The 24,663-nt window shown below is 45.2% G+C and overlaps 2 protein-coding genes across 9 annotated transcripts in view; one reads left to right on the forward strand and one right to left on the reverse strand.

Annotated features, from left to right (window-relative positions):
• Prom1 (prominin 1) overlaps positions 1 to 24,663 on the reverse strand; it is a 101,905-nt gene that overhangs the window by 31,448 nt on the left and 45,794 nt on the right. For all 8 annotated transcript variants that reach the window (XM_010641879.3, XM_010641878.3, XM_010641874.3 and 5 more), the window contains 6 exons: positions 17,224 to 17,344; positions 15,218 to 15,281; positions 14,092 to 14,181; positions 7,345 to 7,562; positions 5,667 to 5,741; positions 2,918 to 2,981 (listed from right to left, as the gene is read on the reverse strand). In XM_010641879.3, the coding sequence (XP_010640181.1) occupies positions 2,918 to 2,981; positions 5,667 to 5,741; positions 7,345 to 7,562; positions 14,092 to 14,181; positions 15,218 to 15,281; positions 17,224 to 17,344 (632 nt within the window). The remainder of the gene's footprint in view (positions 1 to 2,917; positions 2,982 to 5,666; positions 5,742 to 7,344; positions 7,563 to 14,091; positions 14,182 to 15,217; positions 15,282 to 17,223; positions 17,345 to 24,663) is intronic.
• LOC104874688 (transmembrane protein 268-like) lies at positions 23,380 to 24,595 on the forward strand. The gene is given in 3 exon segments (XM_033758845.1): positions 23,380 to 24,297; positions 24,299 to 24,397; positions 24,399 to 24,595. Coding segments are annotated over 3 exon segments (1,038 nt in total). The 5' UTR covers positions 23,380 to 23,511; the 3' UTR covers positions 24,552 to 24,595.

Consider the following 24,663-nt stretch of genomic DNA (forward strand, 5'->3'; position numbering starts at 1 on the left):
GCTGAGGCAGATACAGTATTCTTAATCCCCATTTTACTAATGGTGACCCTGACGCTCATAGAAGTTGTTACTTATCTTTGGGAAAGAATTGGTAATGAGATTGGAATCAGAATGTATCTAACCCTAAGGCCCTGTTACATGACTTGGAAATAATAATCTCACACCTAAGAAATGGTATTCAAGGACAGAATTATTCTCCAGGACTGTGTTTGGAATCAGCGACCCCAGTGATATAACTGTTGAAATTTTGTTTGACTCCTACGATGTGGGACTTATTAGAGAAATGGATTTGGCCAGGGATAGAGGTGCAAGCTGGGAATCCCTGCTATTTGGCAAGCTGGGGCAGAAAGAGTTCAAGGCTAGCCTGAGCAATTTCGTGAGACTGTTCGGTGGGGGGGAGTACATCTGTGCCTTCTAAGGCCAAACAGTTTCTACAATACCCATCCTCACCCTCAGAGAGGGGGTAAAAGAATCCAATTTGGAGGAAAGTGTCCAACAGGCCCTCAGTCACGGCTCCTGGGTAGTGTCACCTGGACCAGCAGTCACATGACTTCTGAGGCTGGCTTTTCCCATGGTGACTTCTGGGTGTTTTTTTCTTTTCAGTGCTCAGGCACCCAGGGCCTCGGATGTGCTGAGCGAATACCCACCCCAGAGCTACACCCCAGCCCCACATCAGTTCTGGTCATGTACAAACTGAGAGCACACTCTTCAGTTAGGAGTCCACGGATCTCTTAGGGTCCTGAAAGTGAAATCTCCTAATAGCAGCAAAGGCAAATGGGACCTGAGGCCTCCGGTGATGTTGGTTAAATGGCAGAGAGGGTAGCTTGGTCTAAAATGTAATTACATGAAAATAGTGGGAACTTTTGTTTTGTTTTTGAGACAGGCGCTTGCTATGTAGTTCAGGCTGGCCTTGAACTCACTATGTAGCCCAGGTTGGTCTCTTGAACTTGTGGTGATCCTCCTGCCTCAGCCTCCTGAGTGCTGAAATTACAGGCATGAGCCACCATGCCTGAGGAGCGGGAAGCTTTTTGGAAGTATGTTTTTCACATGGATGTGACATTTAGAGACCAAAGAAAGACGCAGACATGGGGGAGCTGGCACACGGGGGCTCCTCCTCTGCTGACAGCAGCTCCTCAGGGCCGGCTCACTTCTCTGCCTGGCTCACCCTCGCCATGTGCAACACAGTGCCTGCCCCGCCAGCCTTGGCGACCGCGTGTGGAGGGTACAGCTGCCGCCCAGGCGTGGTCCCTGGCTCCTGGCCACGCCTCCAGGCAGGCACGGCTGGCGGAAAGACAGGCAGGGTTCTTGCCTCCCCAGCCCTTGGAGCCTGACAGGACGTGGGTCAAAACCCACACTCAGGCCAGGACTCAAGGATCCAAACACAGCGTGGACACGATGCAGGCCACTGACGTCCACGCCGATGCAGTGGTCCCTGGTGTGATGGGCTGCGTGGCACTTACAGGAGAATGCCGGCGTGTGCAGAGCCGGCCCCAGGAGATTGGGGAGAGCGGTCCCTGTGGGCCAGCAACAGCCTCATATGCCCCAGAGGAACGTGTGAACTCTCCTGTCTCACAGTTCAGACTTCTATGAGACTACAGAACCCACGAAAGCTCTAAAGCACAATGTAACTGGACAAAGTACTCTATACCAAAACTCTCTTTAATTTTTTTTTAGGGGGGCAGGCACTGGGGATTGAACTCAAGACCTTGCGCTTGTGAGGGAGGCACACTGCCATTGAGCTAAACCCCAGCCCTACCAAAACTCTTTTTTTTTTCTTTTTGGTTTTTTTTTGAGATGGGGTCTCACTATGTAGTTCAGACTGACCTGGAACTCACTATGTAGCCCAGGCTGGTCTCAAATTCACAGAGATCCTCCTGCCTCAGCCTCCCGAGTGCTGGGATTACAGGCATGCGCCACCACGCCTGGCTCTACCAAAACTCTTAATGCATGAAAGAACACTGTTAGAAAAGCATTGTCAAGTACCATTAACACAATATTTTAAAACCACTGTGTAAACAGATAAAAAGCAGCACTGGGAAGAAGACTGACAGATGGGGAAAGGGTCCTTAAACAGCTCCAGGGGCTTTTTCTGAATAACCCTAAATTTATGCACAATACGGACAAAATAGCTAGTTATAGTCCATTCTGTCTGCATATTCACCCGATACCGTAACCCGAGGATAGCACAATTTAGTAATTTGAGTTTTTTTTTTTTTTAATTCAGTTTTTAGAGACAGAGTCTTGCTATGCACTGTTGTTCAGGCTGGCCTTGAAGTAGCTATGTAACCCAGACTGACCTTGAACTCCCAGCAATCCTCCTGCCTCAGCCTCCCAAGTGCTGAGATCACTGGTGTGCACCATCACACCCAGCAATAATTTAAGAATTTAGACCCTCTCAACAAAGATTCTGTCTCTCTAGAACTAACTCTAAGCAATCTTAGGGACTTCAAATATGCATCAACATAGTGGACAGAAAATTTAAAAAAAAACCTACCAGAAGGACAAAATAAATCCTCATACATAGTATTAAAAAGGTAAATTAGTTAATTTTTAAAACTCTATTTTCACTTGGAAAATGTAATCACATAGAGTGGAAAAAGCAATCAGAACGTGACCTTCCAAACTTGTGTAGGAGCCCGAGGGTCTTCCCATCATGGCGTGGCTGTCACCACAGGGTAGCTGGTGACATGAATCGTCTTCACGAGAGGATTTTTTTTTTTAAACCCATGTCATTGACTGAAAGTGACATAACTGAAAAGCTCCGCTACTCATTCCGTCATGCCGGGGTAAGAAACTGCATTTTAGAACAGAACAATACAACTCATAACAACATATTTCTTCCTACTGACCACCACACAGTTCTTAACAAAAGAACAAAGAGAAACAGGTACGAAGTGGTCGAGGAGTGACGTCTCACCTTGAATGACGGCCTCAGTTTGATTTTTCACCTTCTCAGGTATATCATCAAAGGCTGCATATCCCTAAAAAATATTTCAAAACAAATTGATGTACACGGTACACTGCAAGGCAGTACCTATTTTTCAGCTTGGTGTGGAGTACAGAAGTAAACTAAAAATATAGCAGGAATTACCAAATACGGTCATCAGGAGCCTCACAGTAACAACAAAAACGCCCTCTAGAAAGCATTCACCTTAACCTGCATGAACGGAAGGTCACGTTAAAAAGTCGCATATAGAGCGTTCCCATAATTTAAAAATCAATCTGTCTGCTCCCGCGGATTCTAGAGGTCGCTACGGATACACAGAACTGTAGCCCTGACTCTCAAGGTGGGGACAACTAGATTCCCTAGGGACACTGGGACGCCGGGAGACATTTTCACCGTCACAGTGCGAGGTGTGGCTGGCACTGTGTAAGTTCGGGCTGGCGATGTGAATAAACATCTCACAGTGCCCAGGAAAGTGTACCCAGGCCACAGCCATGAGTGCCGAGGCCAGGAAAACCCCGTCTGAGGTGCCCCTGATGCTACAAAGTGAATTTCTAAAGACGGAATCTTCCAAAGCACTTATGAAATAAGACATCTTGTCTCAAAGAAGAAAGAAGCTGTCCCAAAACACAGTTTGTGGAGAAGACAAATCGGAGGGTGGCTGAAAGGAAAACAAAACGAAAACCACACCGAGCTCCCCGGCTGGGGCTAACTCCTGAGAGGGCAGGGTTACCTCTAAGGACCTTCTCTAAACGCCCAGCCTGTCCTCTGCAAGGAGCTGAGCCGGAGCGTGGCTGAGCGCTGGCGTGGACAGCCGTGTGCTGGGGAATTCTGTAGTCGGTGCTCACAGCCTGCCTAAGTTTGCAGTGCCTGCCTGCCCACGGTCGGTGGGAGTGCAGACCGCCACCATCACCGCGGAAAGCAGTGTGGACACCCCTCAAAAAACGAAAACGTTCCCCGAAGAATTAAAAGCACCCTACCACAGTGATACATGCACACCCATGTTTACAGCAGCACAGTTTGTAAAAGCTAAATCTTAGAAACTGCCCAAATGCCCATCAGTGGATGAATGGGTAAAAATGTGTTTTGTTTTTACACTAAAGTACTACTTTGCCATAAAGAAGGATAAGCTTGAGACGTTTCTATTTCTAGATAAATGGATGCACTTTAAGACCATACTCAAGTGAAATAAATCGGACACACGTGTTTAAATATCACATTGTTTCTCTGGTGTGAGAAACCAAAAGGGTAAATAAGGACCAAAATGTATGATAGAGATTGCGAAATAGTAAGAAAATGTTCACATGGGAAGGGGCACAAGGGAGGGGGAGCGGGAAAGGAAGGAAGGGACAAGAAAATAAAGGAGACTAGCAGGAAACAAAGCGGAAGCAAAGCTGTTTTAAATAAAAAGGGGAAGAAGGATTAAAGGAAAGGGAGGAGACTGGGGAAAAGAATCAAGATATATCACGCACAGATACAAACTGCCTATGATGAATGCTGTCATTATATATATCTCAAAGGTACCAAGAAAATTAATTTTTGAAAGTAAAATCTTTGTACATGGAAAAAAAAAGATTTATGGTGCCAGTCACTTTACACTCCTGCCTCCTACGTCACAGGCCCCTCAGAGAAGGACGACGTCTGTTCCCTCAAAAAATGTTCTCAGTGCTGAGTACGGCACTTGCCCAGCATAGGCCCAGAAACTGCTCTCTCAGGGGATTTTGCTCTCGATCGTTCGTTGCTAGTTCTATCGGCACACAGTGATTGCATTCCTCACGGGTTCGGCACGGGTACGTAACACATCTTCCCCCCACCTGCCTTCCATCTTTTGGTCCTCTCCCCCAATGCAAAAGATCTCTCTTCTTATTTCTTCTGATCTCTTATTCTGTTCTGCGAGTAGCTACGCTTGGTGCTTCTCATATTAAGAGACCGTGCAATACGTAAGCTGTGTCTGATTTATGCCCCTCAACGTTACAGTTGATGGCTGTATATACTCATTTCAGCCTTAGGATAAATGACGACAGAGTTAAGAATAAAACTACTCTCTCCCTTTCTTAGAGGTCCTGGGCACCTATCCAATCATAAAAATAGAGGAAGTATTTACTGTTGGCTCGTATTTAATGGCTGAATAAATAACAATGGTAAGTCACATGATATTCCAGGCCAGGGTGGTCCCTCCCAGCAAGGTCTAATGAAGGAGATATTTGACCCAAAGCAAGTACTGTGTGTAGCACACACAAGGCCCTGGGTTCCATCCCCAACACCAAAAGCAACAAACAAACAAACAAACAGAAAACGTGGCACATGAAGCAAAAAAGATACAGTAGCCAGACCAAGGAGGGGAGGAAGAAGTAACAGGCAGAGAAATGCACAGAAATGAGAAGGAACAGTGAAAAAACCAGGCTGGCCAAAAATCGGTAGAGGGCAGCACTGTGTATCTGTATGCGTGTGGGTCCTGGGCTGTGTCCACCAAACTCTGAGTCCCGGGAAAGCACAGGTCATGTTTGCCTTGATTTCCAGTGGTTTTAGCACGATGTCTGCACATAATAGATGCTTCATAAAAGTTTCTTGAATTGGAACAATGAACCAACTAGCTATTGGCTGTCTTAGAATTCCCTCTTGAGAAGGTCAAGGTTTCTTTACCGTGTCCCGATTTTCTTATATACTAATCTATCCTTTTAACGATATAAAAGAAGCCACTGGATTTTTTAAAAAAACATACCTGATTGGCTAGGCCTTCCAAATCGTTTGCAAGGATGTTATCAATGTTTTTAAGTTCTGGATCCACAGATGGAAGCTAAAAATGTATAAGACAAAGGATAAAGAAGGTGCTACTCCCCAAGTTAACCCCCCCAAAAAAGAGCTGTCTTGTATCCAGACCCCACTGTCAGCAGTATGACCTTTCTTCTGAGCAATGAAGTATTATTTGGGGAAGGATATTTTGCTCATAAAATCCTCTCTAAACTCAGTTTTAAAAGTTTGGAGAACTCCTACTGCAAGTCAGCTCAAAAGGAGGCCAAGAAATTTAACACAGATATAATATGTGGGGAAAGTTGAAAATATCATTTTTTTGCTTCGTTTTTGTTTTTTGAGACAAAGTCTTATTATGTAGTTTGGCCTGACCATGAACTTGTTACTTAGCTCAGGCTGGCCTTGAACTCATGGTGATCCTCCTGCCTCAGCCTCCTGAGTGCCTGGATTTCAGGTGAGCACCACCACACCTGGCCCTACGTCCTAATGGTGATAACTGTAATGGCTCTGGAAGTTAGAAAATGCACGGAAATATTTAGGGCTAAAGGGGGTGGCGTGTCTGTAATTTATCTTTTGAGCAAAGAACAAAATATATATTAGTTGGTGCACTTATATAATATGGAGATAAACAGATAAAACAGTATGATAAAGCCAATGGAGCAAAACAGTGCCACTTGCTAAGGAAGGAGAGTTCGCACTTGCAACTTTTGTAAATATTTGAACGTGCATAAATAAAAATTTTTCTTTAAAAGGATCTATTTCCAACAAATATAACAGGCTCTAAAAACCCGTTCAGTGACTCCCTCAAGGATTGTATGCAAATACGCAGACATGGATGATCCGTGTGAAATGTATGAAAAGCCAGTGGCTCGTGCAGTATGAGGGCGAGAAGAAATGTGTCTACGTTAATATGTTACGTAGAATGTGAGGGGTATATATAATGAAATTTAAAAATTAGGTACCACATTAGACAATCTTGTTTTTTTCTACATCCTAAGACTTTATATATTCAAGTTGCCTCAAATCTTTTTCTTGTTTTTGTTTTTGTTTTGTGGGGGCTCAGGATCTTCTCCTCCTCCAGAAAATGGGGGGTAACTGCTTCCTATTTCAGCACATATAATAAATATATGAGGCACATCATCTTAAAATATACTTCAATATTTAATTAATTCATTTTTTAAAAAATTTTTGAGACAAGGTCTCACTATGTAGTACAGATTGGCTTTGAACTCACTCTGAAGCCCAGTCTGGCTTCAAACTCACAGTGCACGTCCTGCCTCAGCCTCTCCAATACTGGGATTACAGATGTGTGCCTCCATGCCTGGCTGGATTTTAATTTTAAAGGTCTATATGAACCAGGCACGGTGGTGTAAGCCTGTCACCTCATCACTGGGGCGGCGGAGGCAGGAAGATCATCACAAGTTCGAGGCCAACCTGGACTACAGAGTGAGTTGAAAGGAAGCACTATGTAGCGAGACCATCTCGAAAACAAGACAAAAACCAAGGTTACATGAACTCCCATGAAGGGTTCCGCTCTGTTCTTTGCTCCTGCTGAAGCTGTTCCAAGGTGGCTCTCAGAAGTCCCGAAAAGAGGGATGCCAGGGTGAGGATGAAGACCCTCCACCCCGGGCTGCCGGGCACCTGCTCACCTGGCCGAGGCCCGGGCTGCTCTCCAGCTGGCCTAGAGTCCCCCTGATGCTTTCACAGGTCTGCTGCCCTGGTTCTACAAAGCACTCGTTGTCCTGCAGCGTGTTCTCCATGTCGTTTTTCACACTGGTCAGGCTGCTGTTCAGCTGCTGGCTCCCCTGCCTCAGGCTCTGCACGCTGCTGTCCACGCCCTCCAAGGCCTCCTTGGTCTCTCTGACGGCTGCAGAAGGGACACAGAGAGCCTCAGCGCAGGCGCCCAGGCCCGGCCTCTACAAGAGGGGCCGCGGGGAGCGGGAGGTGAACTTGGGAATGAGGCCCAGGAGCTGGGGCGGTCTGAGGGAGGGGCTCCTCCACCGGCTCCCGCAGCAGCTCAGCTCTCCTGCGCGGCATCTTTCAACCCAGAATCCGGGTCTGGTGCCAACAGAGACGGGATGGGGACACTGACAAGCACCACTGTGTCCAACCAAGGCCTCACTGCTTAACCTTGAAGAGGTCAGCACAAGTCCATCCCAGGAAGTGTCAGTCCACACAAAAGCTAATCAAACCCAGACCCATTTTACCTGTGAATGTGTAAAGAGCTGGAGTTAAACTTCAAAGGGCAGGAGAGGGCCTGGTTTTAGATCAGGTAGGTTCAGGCTTAGATCCCAACTTTGCTACTTCCTGTGAGGTCAGAAGTAGATTCTACAACCTCCAGGAGCCAATTTCCTGGTAATAAAACTCTGAGATCTCCACCATGTGCATCTGTGGAGACCAATGAGAGTGAAAGGCCTCCCAGGCGGTGAATCTGTTTTGCATTGAGAGGCCCACAACCCAGGATACTATTTGTAGTAAGACAGCTGAATAATGTTGCTGCCTGATTTCTGGTGGGGGCGGAGTCCACATCTGAGGCTAGGGAGATAGAGTTACAATTCATCTCCATAGTGGCTTAAAGCCCCATCTATGAAAGACATGAAATTTAAGCTGGAGGATATTGTTTTCCCAGCAGTCAGTCTTCCTGGTCACAGTTTTTCCTCTGTGGCTCACAAAGCAGATGAGAGGGGGCCGGGGAAAAAAATGGCAGAGTGGTAAGCAACAAGTCTTGAACCTCTATGAGATTCAGAATCCAGATTCTGCAGGACAACAATTTGGAGAACAAAACAGATGACAGCACCGGACGGCCATTTAGGGTTGCAAGGAAAATGGGAATGCTTTTAAAAACTGGTTGTCGCTTTCCTGGCATCCACGTAAGACTTGGGTGTTAAAACTGTACACACACACACACGTACATCACAGTGCCGTGGAATCCTGCTGAAAGTGGCCTCAGGTCTCATCAAAGTTCTGTGACTTTGTTACGGCATCTTTGGCAGACTGTGTCATCTCTAGAGACCTCGGTTTCCCCATCTGCATGTTACGGAGCCGGCTGGGTCCTGTCCCAGACGCCAGGAGTCTGTGATCCTAGGCAGTGTGCTGACAGGTTTGGAGGGCTGAGCTGTCAGGACAGTTAACTAGTCTTGTTCCACACTGCAACCAGCTTTGCGGATTTACCCTGAGACCTAGGAGGCTTCCAGAATTGGGCTGTCTGTTATCCTTGGTCTCAAATTGTCCCACCTAATCCCAGCATTCTGGGAGGCTGAGGGAAAAGGATTCCAAGTGTGAGCCCAGCCTAGGGAATTTAGTGCCTTAGTAAGAACTTATGTTAAAATAAAAAATGAAAAAAGAGCTGGGGATGTAGCTCAGTGTGAAGTGTATGGCTTTAAGTACCCCCCCGCCCAAAAAAAGAAAGAAAGAAGAAAAGAAAAAGATTGTCAAAGAGTCCCCTGAGTGTCAGCTTTCGTCCCTCCCATCTGCCTCCTTGCGTCATTGACAAAGGCCTGGTAACCAGCACACGTAGAGTCAGTCAGTATACAACACAGTAAAATAAAAAACAAAGACTACGGGTGCAACCAGAGACATGAAGCGAAATGCAAAACAGCTCGTGCTAAGATACACTTCTCATGCTACACCCATGCTTCAATGTTCTGGGGTTTACCTCTCATAGCCCTTTTCACTCTGACTTCACGACAGATTTTAGTACAAGAAAGAAAGAAGTGACGATAAAATAAATTGATGGCCCAGGAACTGTGTATGTTTAATCGTCATCTCTAGACCTTCTGGGGCACGGGTAATATTACGACCCGCCCCAGGAAAGGCTCGGAGGTAATTATAAAAATACATTTTCCAAAAGCCTCAAAGCACTTTATGCCTACAAAATATTGAGTGGGTTGTAACTACGGGGGTCATTTGAGACCTACCAAGATGATATAAATTAGGTGTCTGACGGGGGTGGAAATGACCTTTCAGATTTTTAATTTCAGTTAATTAACATTTCACCAACCCACTGCTCCTTGTTTCCTTTCTAGGTCCTGACCTGCAACCTAAATATGATTTGCACAAAGGAACTGCATGTTTCTGCTTTCTCCAAGGGCCCCAAAACACATAGGCTGCGCAGAAGTTTTAGCAAAAAAAATTTGCTTGAGTAGTTTATGAAGCACATTTTAAGAAGCTCTGGCAGCAACTGGAGCTTAAAAAACTTTGACTCACTCAGGCTGGCTTAAAAAAAAAGTAGAATTTTAATACAGGAGGCACTGATGGGGAAAAATACAGTCCACTCTAATCATCTTTCATCCAGGGAGCACTAAAATTCAAATGCTAAAAATTGCTGGGACATCGGGCAAAAGTAAACACACACACACCAGGCAAGGTACCCTCGAGGGATTCTGGAGCTGGAGGAGATCTTGGAAGACCCACCCTCCAAAGGCACTGACACACGAGGGGCCTGGGGTGCAAGGACGCCCGGCATCACCCCCCAGCTACATCTTGAACCCAGATTTCCAATTCGTCCCCCCAAGGATCAGCAACACCCGGCATCCGGACGCTCCCTGGGGACTGAGGCTTCGTCACACAGGTCTGAGTCCCAACTCCTCCACCTCCCAGCTGCCCAACTGCTACGGACCAAGTGGCCCTCAGGTGGCCATGCCGATGTCCTAACCCCCAACATGACTCTATTCAGAGAAAAAGTCTTTAGGTTAAATACAACTGTAAGTGTGGGACTCTAATGGGACAGGACCGGTGTCTTTATATGAGGAAGGAAGCAACACTAAAGATGGGTCCTCCAAGACAGAAGGAAGAATGAAATGACAGGCAGAGAAAGAAGGAAGGGAAGGAAGGAAAACAGAGACAGTAAGAGAAAAAGGAGGAGGGAGAGAGGAAGTGCGTGCATGAGAAAAGCAAAGACAGGAAGGCAGGAGACCTGGGTTTTTGAGGTCACCTCCGTTCTCTGGGTCTGTTTGCTGGCCTGGGAAGGAAGTGGCTGGAGACAAAGAGAACAGACTCTGGAGAATCTAAGGCATTGGCATCAAGGAACCCACTGTCAGCTACTCCGGCCCTCTGCAGTGTCAAGGAGAAGGGCAGGAGCGACCCTTCCAAACTGAAGGCCAATGCTACCAACTCTAGCCTGTCCCACACACCCTCTTGTTTTGGCACATTTTCCTGGATTGGTGAACCCTAACAAATGCCAAAAGGCACAGGCACAACCGTACAGCTCCACACAGTCCCACCCTTTATGCCCTTTTTCTCAGAAATACTAGCTCACAAAAGCTTAAGGCATATGGGCCAAATGTTTTACAGCGATGAATATGTCCTCCCATCCAGTACCCAGCACGGAAACTTCTCTCAATATTAGGAAGATTGGAATATTCTATGTCCCTGAGGTCTCTTTCATTGCAGTACGATATGTTTATTATTCTTTTTTATGTTTGAGTTAATAGAATTTTTAAAAATTAACTTTATTTGGTGGAAGGAAAGAAGAGAAAAAATGAGAAAAGGGAAAAAATGGAATATGTTTGTTATTAAAAGTGCATCTGCTCACTTATACCACTTCTCAGAGTGGAGCTTAAGATATATACATATTTCTTGCTTCTAAAGGTTATTCTGCCAAAAGGGAAAGGAAAAAGAAACCAATACGCCTCAAAAAAACCTGAAATTCTATAGCCTACTTATCTTCTATATCAGAGGTCTGGCATGTTTTCGTTAGAAGTGCAGGTAGTAAACATTCTAGGCTTGTAGGGTAGTCATATGGTCTCTGTTACAGCAACCCATTTCTGCCATCATAGCTCAGAAGAGTGATAGACGGTACCTAGGCAAAAGTCCATGGTTGTGTTCCAATAAAACTCTATTTACAAAAACAATTCTGGCACTATCATTTCAAATCACTTTTAGGCCATCAACATAATGGCTTTGGTACAAGCTTTAGACAAACAAGCAAACTACTGCATCACTGTGTGTGTTTATCTGGTCTGTTTGTGTGACAGACTTCAGCTCTCACCCCTGCTAACTGTGGAAAAATCCAGGACAGAGAGAGTGACCCTCAGTTGCTCTCCAGGATGGACCCACCATCTTACCTGTCACCATGGCTTTGATCTCATCAAGAACAGGGATCACTTTAGGTCTTAGTCGGTCGTGGATCTTGCCTCCAAGCAGTTTATTAATATCTGGGTTCAAAGAAACAGGAGGTTGGGTGAGTGCGAGCCTCTTACGACTTCTCCACGTTCCACTCCCTCCTCCTGCCCTGGAAATCCATTTGGCAACGTGGACCCTGCTCGGGTGTTGACCGTAGTGTGGTGGTTTTGTCGCATGCTTCAAGTCCTCACATCAGTGCGCCCCAGAGAAAAAACACCCGTCACCTCACCATGGACCCATGGACTATTTGTGCTGAGAATGCAGGGTTTATCATCTCGAGCGTGGTCAGCTGCACTTGTCCCTGCCTCTCCAGCTAGACCAGGGTTCTCCATGGTGGCATTGCTGACACGTGGGGCACTGTCGTGCATTCTAGGGTGCTGGGCAGATTCCCCAACCTCTGCCAACAGACACAGTACCGCGACTACCAACCGAACGTGTCTCCAGACAGCGTCACTGAGCCAACCTGTGCTTGACTCTTGTGGCACCGAGGGACCAGCACTGTCCCTTTTTTATTTCTGAAGCCCACTTTGACAGGGCAACTGGGAGGGACATGTTTTCGCTCCCACACAATGAATGGGGAACAGTATTTGTGACCCAAGAAAGTAAAGTCTGGTCAATAAATGTACAATACCAAGGAAAAACTCCTCATGCTCGTGAAACAAAAGCTTTCAGTAAATGCCAGATTTTAATCATCCAGTAACAGATTATTATTATTATTATTGCAAACTGTCAATAATGCCAGGGAATCGTTTTTCTGTTTCCCCTATCTTTACTTACTTCTTAGTCCACAGTGGATGGGAGGCAGTCACAGTAAATTTAGAGCCAAAGCAAAATCAAACAAAATTTAGGCCAATTTTAAATGGTACTCACTGTCCAGATCAGAGAATCCTTTGTCCTTGGTGGTATTGAACTGAGCCAATATATAGTCAATTTGCTGGAAAAGAAAAAGACATGAAACTGTCCTTGAAAGGTCCAAAGCTACAATACAAGGATTATAAAATGAGACTTAACATGCAAAAATTAATCTGAAATGAAACAAACAATGTTAATCAGAACATTAAAAAAAAATCCCGGCAAGTTCTAGAAATGTTTCTATTTCCTGATACTCAGGCTTACTGACCAAAAACCACTTCACGTAATATGAGTTTATTTATCCTGAATGTGTTGCTCGGGGTGATTTGTTAAGTTTCACGGTTCTGTGGACTGGCCATGTGGATCTTCTTGTTGGGGACAGCATGGCTGGAGACAGGTGGGGCCTGCCCTCTCCACATGACCCTGGATTTTTCAAGTGACCAGGATGGGGTGGTTTCACATGGTCACCTCAGAGTCACCAGCAGCAAGAGTCGCCACAGCAAGACCTCTGAAAGCCAAAACTTGAAACTACCATAAGGTCATGTCCACTGCAGTGTCCTTGTCACAAGTACACCACAGAGACAGTCTGAACTCTCAGGGTTGGGAAACAGCTCCATCTTGACATAAGGAACTACCAAGAATTTGCAACCATTTGCAGTGTGGCACAACAGGTTCGTTTTATTGGCCTTTCCCAATTGGCCTCCAAAGGAGCTACTTACCCTGCTATCTACAGTGGCTCAGAGGACCCATCTCCCATTCCCTCTGGAACACTGGGAGTTATTTTTCAACAACTACTGACAGCCTTCTCAGTGAGAATATAGATCACTGGTTTTCATTTCTACAATTACTAGAATAAGCTAAATGTATTTTGTTTGAGGCCAGTTGCATTTATTCTATCAATTACACATTCACATTCTCTGCTCAGTTTCTATAGATTTATTAGACTCCCTCACGTAAGTTGAACCAGCTTAGCTTCCACCCAAGCCACAACCATTTCAAAAATTCTATAGCCTACTTATCTTCTATATCAGAGGTCTGACATGTTTTCGTTAGAAGTGCAGGTAGTAAACATTCTAGGCTTGTAGGGTAGTCATATAGTCTCTGTTACAGCAACCCATTTCTGCCATCATAGCTCAGAAGCAGTGATAGACGGTACCTAGGCAAAAGTCCATGGTTGTGTTCCAATAAAACTCTATTTACAAAAACAATTCTGGCACTATCATTTCAAATCACTTTTAGGCCATCAACATAATGGCTTTGGTACAAGCTTTAGACAAACAAGCAAACTACTGCATCACTGTGTGTGTTTATCTGGTCTGTTTGTGTGACAGACTTCAGCTCTCACCCCTGCTAACTGTGGAAAAATCCAGGACAGAGAGAGTGACCCTCAGTTGCTCTCCAGGATGGACCCACCATCTTACCTGTCACCATGGCTTTGATCTCATCAAGAACAGGGATCACTTTAGGTCTTAGTCGGTCGTGGATCTTGCCTCCAAGCAGTTTATTAATATCTGGGTTCAAAGAAACAGGAGGTTGGGTGAGTGCGAGCCTCTTACGACTTCTCCACGTTCCACTCCCTCCTCCTGCCCTGGAAATCCATTTGGCAACGTGGACCCTGCTCGGGTGTTGACCGTAGTGTGGTGGTTTTGTCGCATGCTTCAAGTCCTCACATCAGTGCGCCCCAGAGAAAAAACACCCGTCACCTCACCATGGACCCATGGACTATTTGTGCTGAGAATGCAGGGTTTATCATCTCGAGCGTGGTCAGCTGCACTTGTCCCTGCCTCTCCAGCTAGACCAGGGTTCTCCATGGTGGCATTGCTGACACGTGGGGCACTGTCGTGCATTCTAGGGTGCTGGGCAGATTCCCCAACCTCTGCCAACAGACACAGTACCGCGACTACCAACCGAACGTGTCTCCAGACAGCGTCACTGAGCCAACCTGTGCTTGACTCTTGTGGCACCGAGGGACCAGCACTGTCCCTTTTTTATTTCTGAAGCCCACTTTGACAGGGCAACTGGGAGGGAACCACTGTCGTGTGCACTCTAGGGTGCTGGGCAGATTCCCCAACCTCTGCCAACAGACACAGTACCGCGACTACCAACCAAACGTGTCTCCAGACAGCGCCACTGAGCCAAGCTGTGCCTGACTCTTGTGGCAGCGAGGGACCAGCACTGTCCCTTTTTTATTTCTGAAGCCCACTTTGACAGGGCAACTGGGAGGGACATGTTTTCGCTCCCACACAATGAACGGGGAACAGTACTTGTGACCCAAGAAAGTAAAGTCTGGTCAATAAATGTACAATACCAAGGAAAAACTCCTCATGCTCGTGAAACAAAAGCTTTCAGTAAATGCCAGATTTTAATCATCCAGTAACAGATTATTATTATTATTATTGCAAACTGTCAATAATGCCAGGGAATCGTTTTTCTGTTTCCCCTATCTTTACTTACTTCTTAGTCCACAGTGGATGGGAGGCAGTCACAGTAAATTTAGAGCCAAAGCAAAATCAAACAAAATTTAGGCCAATTTTAAATGGTACTCACTGTCCAGATCAGAGAATCCTTTGTCCTTGGTGGTATTGAACTGAGCCAATATATAGTCAATTTGCTGGAAAAGAAAAAGACATGAAATTGTCCTTGAAAGGTCCAAAGCTACAATACAAGGATTATAAAATGAGACTTAACATGCAAAAATTAATCTGAAATGAAACAAACAATGTTAATCAGAACATTAAAAAAAAATCCCGGCAAGTTCTAGAAATGTTTCTATTTCCTGATACTCAGGCTTACTGACCAAAAACCACTTCACGTAATATGAGTTTATTTATCCTGAATGTGTTGCTCGGGGTGATTTGTTAAGTTTCACGGTTCTGTGGACTGGCCATGTGGATCTTCTTGTTGGGGACAGCATGGCTGGAGACAGGTGGGGCCTGCCCTCTCCACATGACCCTGGATTTTTCAAGTGACCAGGATGGGGTGGTTTCACATGGTCACCTCAGAGTCACCAGCAGCAAGAGTCGCCACAGCAAGACCTCTGAAAGCCAAAACTTGAAACTACCATAAGGTCATGTCCACTGCAGTGTCCTTGTCACAAGTACACCACAGAGACAGTCTGAACTCTCGGGGTTGGGAAACAGCTCCATCTTGACATAAGGAACTACCAAGAATTTGCAACCATTTGCAGTGTGGCACAACAGGTTCGTTTTATTGGCCTTTCCCAATTGGCCTCCAAAGGAGCTACTTACCCTGCTATCTACAGTGGCTCAGAGGACCCATCTCCCATTCCCTCTGGAACACTGGGAGTTATTTTTCAACAACTACTGACAGCCTTCTCAGTGAGAATATAGATCACTGGTTTTCATTTCTACAATTACTAGAATAAGCTAAATGTATTTTGTTTGAGGCCAGTTGCATTTATTCTATCAATTACACATTCACATTCTCTGCTCAGTTTCTATAGATTTATTAGACTCCCTCACGTAAGTTGAACCAGCTTAGCTTCCACCCAAGCCACAACCATTTCCTGTCCTCTGAAGGTGATGAAAGCAAACCCAGACTTCACCAGCCACCGCTGTTGTCCAAGTTTTGCAGGGAAAAAGTTTATCCTTGCCCTCTTTAGAATGCTGAGTAAGAAATATGATGAACTTTTATTCACAGATTGGGAAAAGCAAACATTTCCACTTTGTGTACAGGCTATGAAACTGTAACGTTAACTCCCCTATTCGTGGGATTTTAAAATGTGTGCATCTGTTTTATTTCCAACTACTTAAAACAAACAAACAAACAAAAAAACAGCAGCACACAATGTCTAATATTTTTAACGACAGAATAAAGTTGGAAGAACCCAGCCAGTATGTGGAAGTCCATGGGTGCTGGCAGACTTCCTACTCAGTCCAGGAGGCAGCCTTTCCCTGCTGACTTTGGTACCTGCAAGCACCGCACATTTAGGTGCGTTCCTGCCCAGCCGCATTCCCAGAGGATGTTCTGAAGAGGTATCAGGACCAGGCTCCTGGGATACAGGAAAAGAGGCCCTTCCCCCACCACTGACCCTTCATCCCTTCTGTCCTTCTTACCCAAAGTCAGCCCCTGTGCACAACATGAGTGTGTAAGCTAGGAATGGGAGACCCCTATACAGGCAGTAACACGGGTGTGTTTACAGTCACGGGTTTCCCTGTAAGAGAAACTATACACAAGTGATGAGGGTTCCTTACACTGCCCAAAAGAAAGGATATGTGCTTCCAAAGACTCCCCAAACAATCATGAGAATCTTGGAATTAACTAGCTTTATAATATGTATAATGGTTTTGTTACACCTTAGTAAAATCAAATCAAGCAAAATAAGAACACTAATTTGGAAACTATGCTTCTGTACTCCTGAAGATCACCGGTGGGGTCTTTATTTCTTCATCTACAACATTAAAAGATAACACCATCCACATGGATTTGCCTGGCTCCTGGAAGGTTGCACGGAGGGTCTAGACAGACAAGGGAACCTGTGACAAGCCCACAGTATGTAGTGCCACGAGCTCTCTCAGGCTGACGTGCGTTACCTTTGGAGTTTGGTTCAGGAGCGTTCGCAAGTCTTTCAAATTGCTGTCTGCCAGGTTCTGGGTCCTTTGGATCCATGTCCTCACTTGGAGGCTGGCCAAAAAGCCAAACAAGATGCCGATGCTGCAGAAGAAGGGAGAACATTCACCATGTGAGTCATGATTCTCGATTCTCGGGAGGGCAGGAGCAGGAAGAGGCTACAGAAAGGTCACCTTCTTCGCCCCTGTCTTCTCTGGGAGCAGCCTGTCCACTGAGGTCCCCCGGGGGACTTCACTGCCACATGGAGACACAAAACAGGACTCAGCTCTCCCCGAAGACAAATCCCTATTCAAGACAAAGTATCCTGTTCGAAATGACTCCAATAAATGAACAGTGCTCACCATGAATTGTGGAGACGGGGCTGGGGATTTAGTGCTGCTGCCATGCCTGCCTCACAAGCACAAGGTTCTGAGTTCAATCCCCAGTACCAGAAAAAAAATCCCCAAACAAACAAACAAAAAACTGCTTGGAATTGTGGGGAATAAAGATACCATGGTGACAAGGCAGCGTGCATGATCTGGTCCCACTAGGGTCCAGATGTCCGCCTGTGAACATGCCCACCACCACCTATGCACACACATTACACACCCCTACCCCCCAAGGTAGACATAAAAATAACAAAAGGTGAAGTCAATAGGGCCTTCTAGTATTCCTTTTTTTGGGGAGATGCCGGGATCGAACTCAGGACCTTGCGTTTACAAGTCAGGTGGCGGCACCACTGAGCTAAATCCCTCGTTCCTCTTCTAGTATTCTTGTTTTCTCTAATTGTCTGTTTCTATACTGTTCATTTGGATAAAATAAGTTACTAAGTCCAGTAAAACTGTTACTTTCACATTAAAATGCTACAGGAGAAGTCACACACAATAGAATGCCTACTGTATTATTTCATTTTATATAAAGTACAAAAACAGCAGGGGATTTAGCTCAGTGGTTTCGCCACAGGCCAGGCCTCGAAAGTCAAGGTCCTGGGTTCGATTCCCGGCAACCCCCAAAAAAGGACAAAAACAGCAGAGGCAGGAAGATTCTTTGTTTAATGGCTGAGTTATGTCCCTGGTTCTAGGTTATTAAATGAATTCATCACTAAATGAGGAACTGTAAATACTGTGTATATCACAGTATTCAGAACAAAGACATGGTCAAAGGAAATTCTAACTTGATGACTTTGCTTTTATTTGCACATGCAGCGTGGTAGTGTATAACAACATAAAACTACAGCACTGAACTGTACAGCAGCACAATCAGCAAGGATTACAATACTATATAAAGAAGGTGTACTGTACAAAAAGACACTGAGGCTCCATAAACAAAATGTACAGAACTGTGGTATGGGCCTGTTGGATTTGTCCACTAGAGGGCAGCAAGGAAGCACATAGACTAAGCATAACACAGGCTATTTTACCTACAAGAAGCAACCAACGAAACTGTTTTTGAAACCATACAATGGAAGCTGTGTATATAATTTTTACAACCAAGTTTTGCAAGCAATAGGCAAATTTTAAGAAAAAAATGCAGAAAAGCAATACATTGCAACTTCAGCAAAGCAATTTTGGGGGCTTTGTCAATGCATATATTTATAAGCAGAATGATCAAGCTTCAGTTTAGTACTGAAAAATCCTGTGTTCCCAGGAAACTTCTGAGTCCTGGGTAAAAGGGGACATTCACCCTACTTCCAGTACTGATGCACTCCAAGAAGCAGTGATTCCCGTCTCACTTAAAACCTGTTTTCCCACAGCAGTGTTACAGAAAGCCCACTAGGTTCCCAAACGGCCCCACAAATGTCCGCAGAGCAAACACACAGAAGCGAGCAGTCTTTCTCATCGCTAAGGAGCTGTGGGGAATCTGGTATACAAGAGAAGACACCAGATTTGGGTTCTGCTTCCTCTCCTCACTGTGCAAGCTTGGGAAAGGGACTTTTTTTTTTTTTTGTGAACCTCAGCAGTCATCTAATAACCAAAAAGATCCATTTAGATCTAGTTAGGTAAATGGGTCTAATCCAACTTACATTGGATAAGAGTTCTTCAAGCTGCAAAGGAGGGGGCCACTGAGTGTTCATGAAATCTCTGCTTTTCTTTTAGTTTGGGGTTCCTTCTGATGGAGAGGAAATGAATATTTGTAATATTTTGTGCCATCTGGAATGACTGCCTCATCACCCATTAGCACCCTAATGGGATAGGTACTTATGAGACAGACATTACACCACGCCAATGAGTTATTGAATGATACCCCTGTGCCAAATAAGGGTAAATAACCCGAAACAATGCTCTGAGTTGTGGGAAGAGTACACACACACACACACACACACACACACACACAACCAAAAGTTGGATAACAGCAATGCATTTGCAGCTTTATTTACTGGAGCAAATTCAAAACAGTCTACATTGTGGCCAGGAAGGAACAGCCCCTGGATACACCAGATAGTCACACTGGGCAGCCTTGCTTTGTCTCCCCAACCTGCTCAAGTTATTTCGGTCGCTCCTCGTGCTCCAGACCCATCTGGTCACCTCAGAAGTCAAAGTGCACTGGGAAGTCCTCGTCCACTGAACCTCTCTGGGCTCCTTGCTTCAGGTCCCAGGCACCTCTCCCTTCACGCGCTAGTTGGTCTTTATTTCTACCTATGTTTAAGAGGTGAAACTGTGTGTCAGTCCTGTATAACGGAGTCTTGCCCCCATGAGGACTGTCCCTCCTTCAAGGAGGCTATGCTGAAGGAATGGACCCTTCTATCATCATGCAGTTCATTTAGCAGATTCATCACCTGTTTGGAGAGTCTAAGCCAGAAACCGTCTTTGTTCCTTTACTGAATAAATGCCGTGATTCACATGATCATCAGTCAGAAAAATGAATCGCTGCGCAACATTTCATTCAGTACAATGCTGAATTTCAACGCTAGTTATTTATAAAGACTCACGCTTCTGCTAATCCATGTGGATTCAACGAAAGTAAACGTGGTGACTATCTTTAGGAAAAAGTACTACACGGGGTTCTTCAACAGCGGTCAGCAACTTACAAAGCTGATCTGCAGACTTCCAGCACAATGTAAATTTTTATTTGAATTGAGGATAACAAATGCAAATTCCTGCTGGGGCAGGCAGAAAGCACAAAGGAAAGTGGACCCATGGGTCTCTGGGGGCTGGGAGAGCAAAGGTGGGGTGGAGTGGCCACTCTGTGGCTCTGGAAACACAGACACCAGCAACACTGGCACTGAGCACCCCCACGAAGCAGCCCGGGACCTCGGCCTGGCCACAGACGCCTGAAGATCTGGATTCTCAAGGAAAAGCCCCGCACTTAGACACGTTACCCGTTTAAAAGTACTGAGCAGAACCATTGGTCGTCTCCACTTGCCATCTCTAACTTCAGCCTTTTGTTTCAACAAAACAGGATAAAGCAAGGGTACTTTTAGGCAGAGGGCACAGCTCGGTGTTAGACCACTTGCCTACCGTGCTCTACTGCCCCCACAAAGATACTATTTATTGTTGTTTATTTGAACACTACTGTTTAATTTATTGTTTTTTAATCTTTTAATCACATGATTTTTTTTTTTTTTTTTGTACTGGCGATTGAACTCAGGACCTTGCACTTGAGGGGCAGGTGGTGGCACCACTGAGCTAAACCACCAGCCAAATTTATGGCTTTGTGTTTTAACAACAACCCATCAACTATTAAGATAAGAGAGTACACAGATTCACCCAACATAAAAAAGGAATAAAGTGGGCCGGGGATTTAGCTCAGTGGTTCCGCCACCTGCCTTGCAAGCACAAGGTCCAGAGTTTGATTCTCCGTACAAAAAAAAAAAAAAGGATTAAAACTTCAGTAAATATCCCTTCACTAGACCTTAACATGTTAAACTATCAAAACTGTGTGCTAAAGCAGAGCAAAATCTCTTGAAATATTTAGAAGAAGACACAAATTTTTATTTTTTATGGCATATTAACATTATATTTAATAGTTCTACATTTAGTTATGGAAAAACAAGTTTCTCACATGTACACCTATTAGTAAATACTATACTTGATCTTAGCCAAAAGGTGGAGAAGGGATAAGAATACAGGCTCTAGTTTCTTTTTTTCTTTCTTCTTTTTTTTTTGCGGTACCAGGGATCAAACTCAGGACCTTGCACTTGAGAAGCAGGCACTGCACCACTGAGCCAAATCCCCTGCCCTTCTATTGGTAAATACTTTAAAAACTTTTACAGCAAAAAAACTTTTTAAAAAATGTGTGGCTATTTTTTTCCTAAAAATTACTACTGAATTAAATTAGCCAGTGAAAGTCAAATAAAAGCTTTCAGTCTTTCACTGATCTCTTATTTTTTAAAGATAATTTTTGAATTTAAAATTACAGTTACTAGACCTCTCATTATCATTAAGAAACTCTCATGATTTTCAGGCACGCTATAGTTCTATTTTTTTTTTTATTAGACTCCAGTGACCTTCAGGCCAGGAACTGATGATCATACCTAATACAAATGCACTTGAATATGGCCAGCTTCCTGCCGACGCCTGCGTTACCATCCCAGGCCTGCCTTTTTGCACTTAGAGACTTGGATGCATACAAAAGATGTTGCGGTGCAGCCTCTTTCTCTCTTCTCTGTCTCTCTCTCTCTGTCTCCTTTCCTCTACCTCTCTTTATGGGCTTTTTGAAATTCTGAAAAGTGCAGAGGTGACAAGAGGAAAACAAAGGAGAGGAAACCGGGCTCTTTCTGGACTGAGACCCATCTGCTGAATGCGTCCACTGCGAGAGGTGGAACTTCACCTCCAGCGCTGCTCAGACAGATGACACAAGCCTGTGTCCCGGTCCCCAGGACTCTTGCATTCCACGGCTGCCTCTGGAAAAGCTCAGAGGAAGAGTGTGCCCTTGTGAACTGCACACAGGCGAGCAAAGCCTTCTCCTCCACACCTGGGGGCTCTCTCTAAAACTTTGGAGAAAGTGGCTTTCTCAAACAAACAAACAAACAAAAACAGATTTAAAATTTTGAAATAAAAAGGGATGGATGAAAATTACTCAATGCTAATTTTATTTTACTTATTTATTTATCTTGGTAGCCGGGATCGAATTCAGGATCTTGCACTTGCGAGGAAGGTAGCGGCACGACGGAGCTAAAATCCTGGCCCCAAGTCAACACTCATTTTAAAACCAACTTAAATTTTAAAATTGCTGAGTTCATGGGAGAATTGTTAAAAAATCATATCAAAGATTATTTAACAATTGTATTGGATTTCTGTTGAAGTCAATGTAAAGCCAGAGCCTTAGAGAGAAGGACACTAATATAACTTTTGTTCTCTCTGCCTTCTAATTTGGTTGACACTCTGCCCCCCCCCATTTTGATCTGATCTTCTGACTTTGGTGACATAACTATAGAATTGTTCTCTTTCCCCAGAGCTTTAATTTTCTTGGCTAGCTCTGATTTTGTGAAAACAATGTTTAGCTGTTATTCAACTCAATGATGTTTAAGACACTTGCAAACCAGTAGGGTTTTCAAAAGGAAATTATCAAAATACCTACAGTTAACCGAAAAGTTTAAGGTTAAATTTAAACTTATCTGAATTTAAAGGAAAAGTAATCCTCATACACAACTCCAATTCAGACCCATTTGTATAATAAAACATTTTATATATAAATTCAGTATACTATGTGAAATCAAATTAGTTATAAATCTGTCATAACCTCTAACAGTGATCAACTTTGGTTTAATTTCACTGAAACCTAAATTATGATTTTCAAATTAATGTAAAATGGCATGCATCTTTAGAAAGAATTTTCACACTGATACACTGAAAAGTCAAAAAGCTTATCTAAATTTATTTGATGGGTTCAAATCTCAATAATAAAACAAAAAATAGAGGCTGGGGATTTAGCTCAGCTCAAGGACCCAAGTTCGATCCCCAGAACCAAAAAAAAAAAAAAACAAAAGTGGCCTTCACTTTATATATATAAACAGAAGCCAAGTACATTTTTGAAGTTGTACCTTTATTGTTTATGTATTTTAATATGTTAAACATAAGGCAAATAATGCAGTCACTTCAGAGTGAATTAATCATAAAATGCAAACAGAAGTCTAACCTTAAAAGAGGAATCCAACACAGAGCATATGCTTCATTAAAAAAAAAAAGAGGGCTGCGCGGGGAGGCCCCAACCTCCTGCGTCCCCGGCCGGCAGCGTTGGCGCGGAGGCTGGGAGTGGAGCCGAGGTAGTGATAGCCACTCCAGCATGAACCACAACTCCAGGAAGAAGTAGAATCCGCCTGGCTCTCTGCCATGGCCTGTGAGCCACAGATGGACCCTGGCGGGGCAGCCAGCCCGCTGCCCACCGCCACCCCTGGTTGGAGTGCCCTGCCTGGGGGGAGCCCGCCGAGGTGGGGACAAGAGCTGCACCATGGCCAGGTCCTCTCAGTCCTCCGAGTTGACAATACCTGTGCACCCATCTCCTTCGACCTGGGAACCGCAGAAGAGCAGCTGCAGGCCTGCGGCATTCAGCTCCCTGCCGACCAGTACAGGAGCCTGGCTGAGAGCACCCTGTTGGAGCCACAAGTGAGGAGATATACCATCTACAACTCCAGGCCCATGCGGCTGGCCTTCGCTGTGGTCTTCTACAGCTGTGTCGTGGTTTGGACCAATATCTACTCGACCAGCCAGCTGTTTGCCCTGGGCAACCACTGGGTGGGCGTGCTTCTGGTGACCCTGGCCGCAGTGAGCCTGACGCTGACACTCGTGCTTGTCTTTGAGAGGCACCAGAGGAAGGCCAACACTAACGCGGACCTAAGGCTGGCAGCTGCCAACAGAATGCTCCTGAGACACCGGGTGCTGCTGGGGGTAACAGACACTGTGGAAGGCTGCCAGGGTGTGATCCAGCTCTGGTTTGTCTATTTCAACCTGGAGAATTGCGTGCAGTTTCCGTCCGACTGTGTTCAAGAAATGAAAACTAACCAAGAGTCCTTGCTGAGAAGCAGACTGAGCCAGCTGTGTGTTGTCATAGAGACAGGGGTGAGCCCTGCAGTGCCGGAGGGACCTGGAGACCTGGAGGATGCTCCTCTCCTGCCCAGCAGAGACCAGTCCTCAGGAGAGGCCAGTCCTGCAGACTGAGCTGTACCAGCTTGCGCCCGAGGCTGAGCCGCAGAAAATGGCGCAGCAGCTGCTCTCGGTATTTTGGTGGCTACTACATCCGGCTTCTAGTGACCTCCCAGCTCCCTCAGGCAGTGGGGACCCGGCACATGGACTCTCCAAGCGTTCCGTTCCCTTGCCAGCTCATAGAAGCGCATATCCTGGGCCCGGGATGCTGCCACTTCCTGAACAGGTGACCTAGGGACAGAAGTCTTTATCATCCTCCAAGACTGAGAAGTAGGGGAGGTCCCTGGAGCTCGAGATGGCCCATGGCGAGCTCCAGGCCAGGAGATGAGCGGCCGAGAGTGC

The sequence above is a fragment of the Fukomys damarensis genome, unplaced genomic scaffold (genome assembly GCF_012274545.1).
Source record: "Fukomys damarensis isolate Sample0158 unplaced genomic scaffold, DMR_v1.0_HiC HiC_scaffold_35, whole genome shotgun sequence".
Taxonomy (NCBI): domain Eukaryota; kingdom Metazoa; phylum Chordata; class Mammalia; order Rodentia; family Bathyergidae; genus Fukomys; species Fukomys damarensis.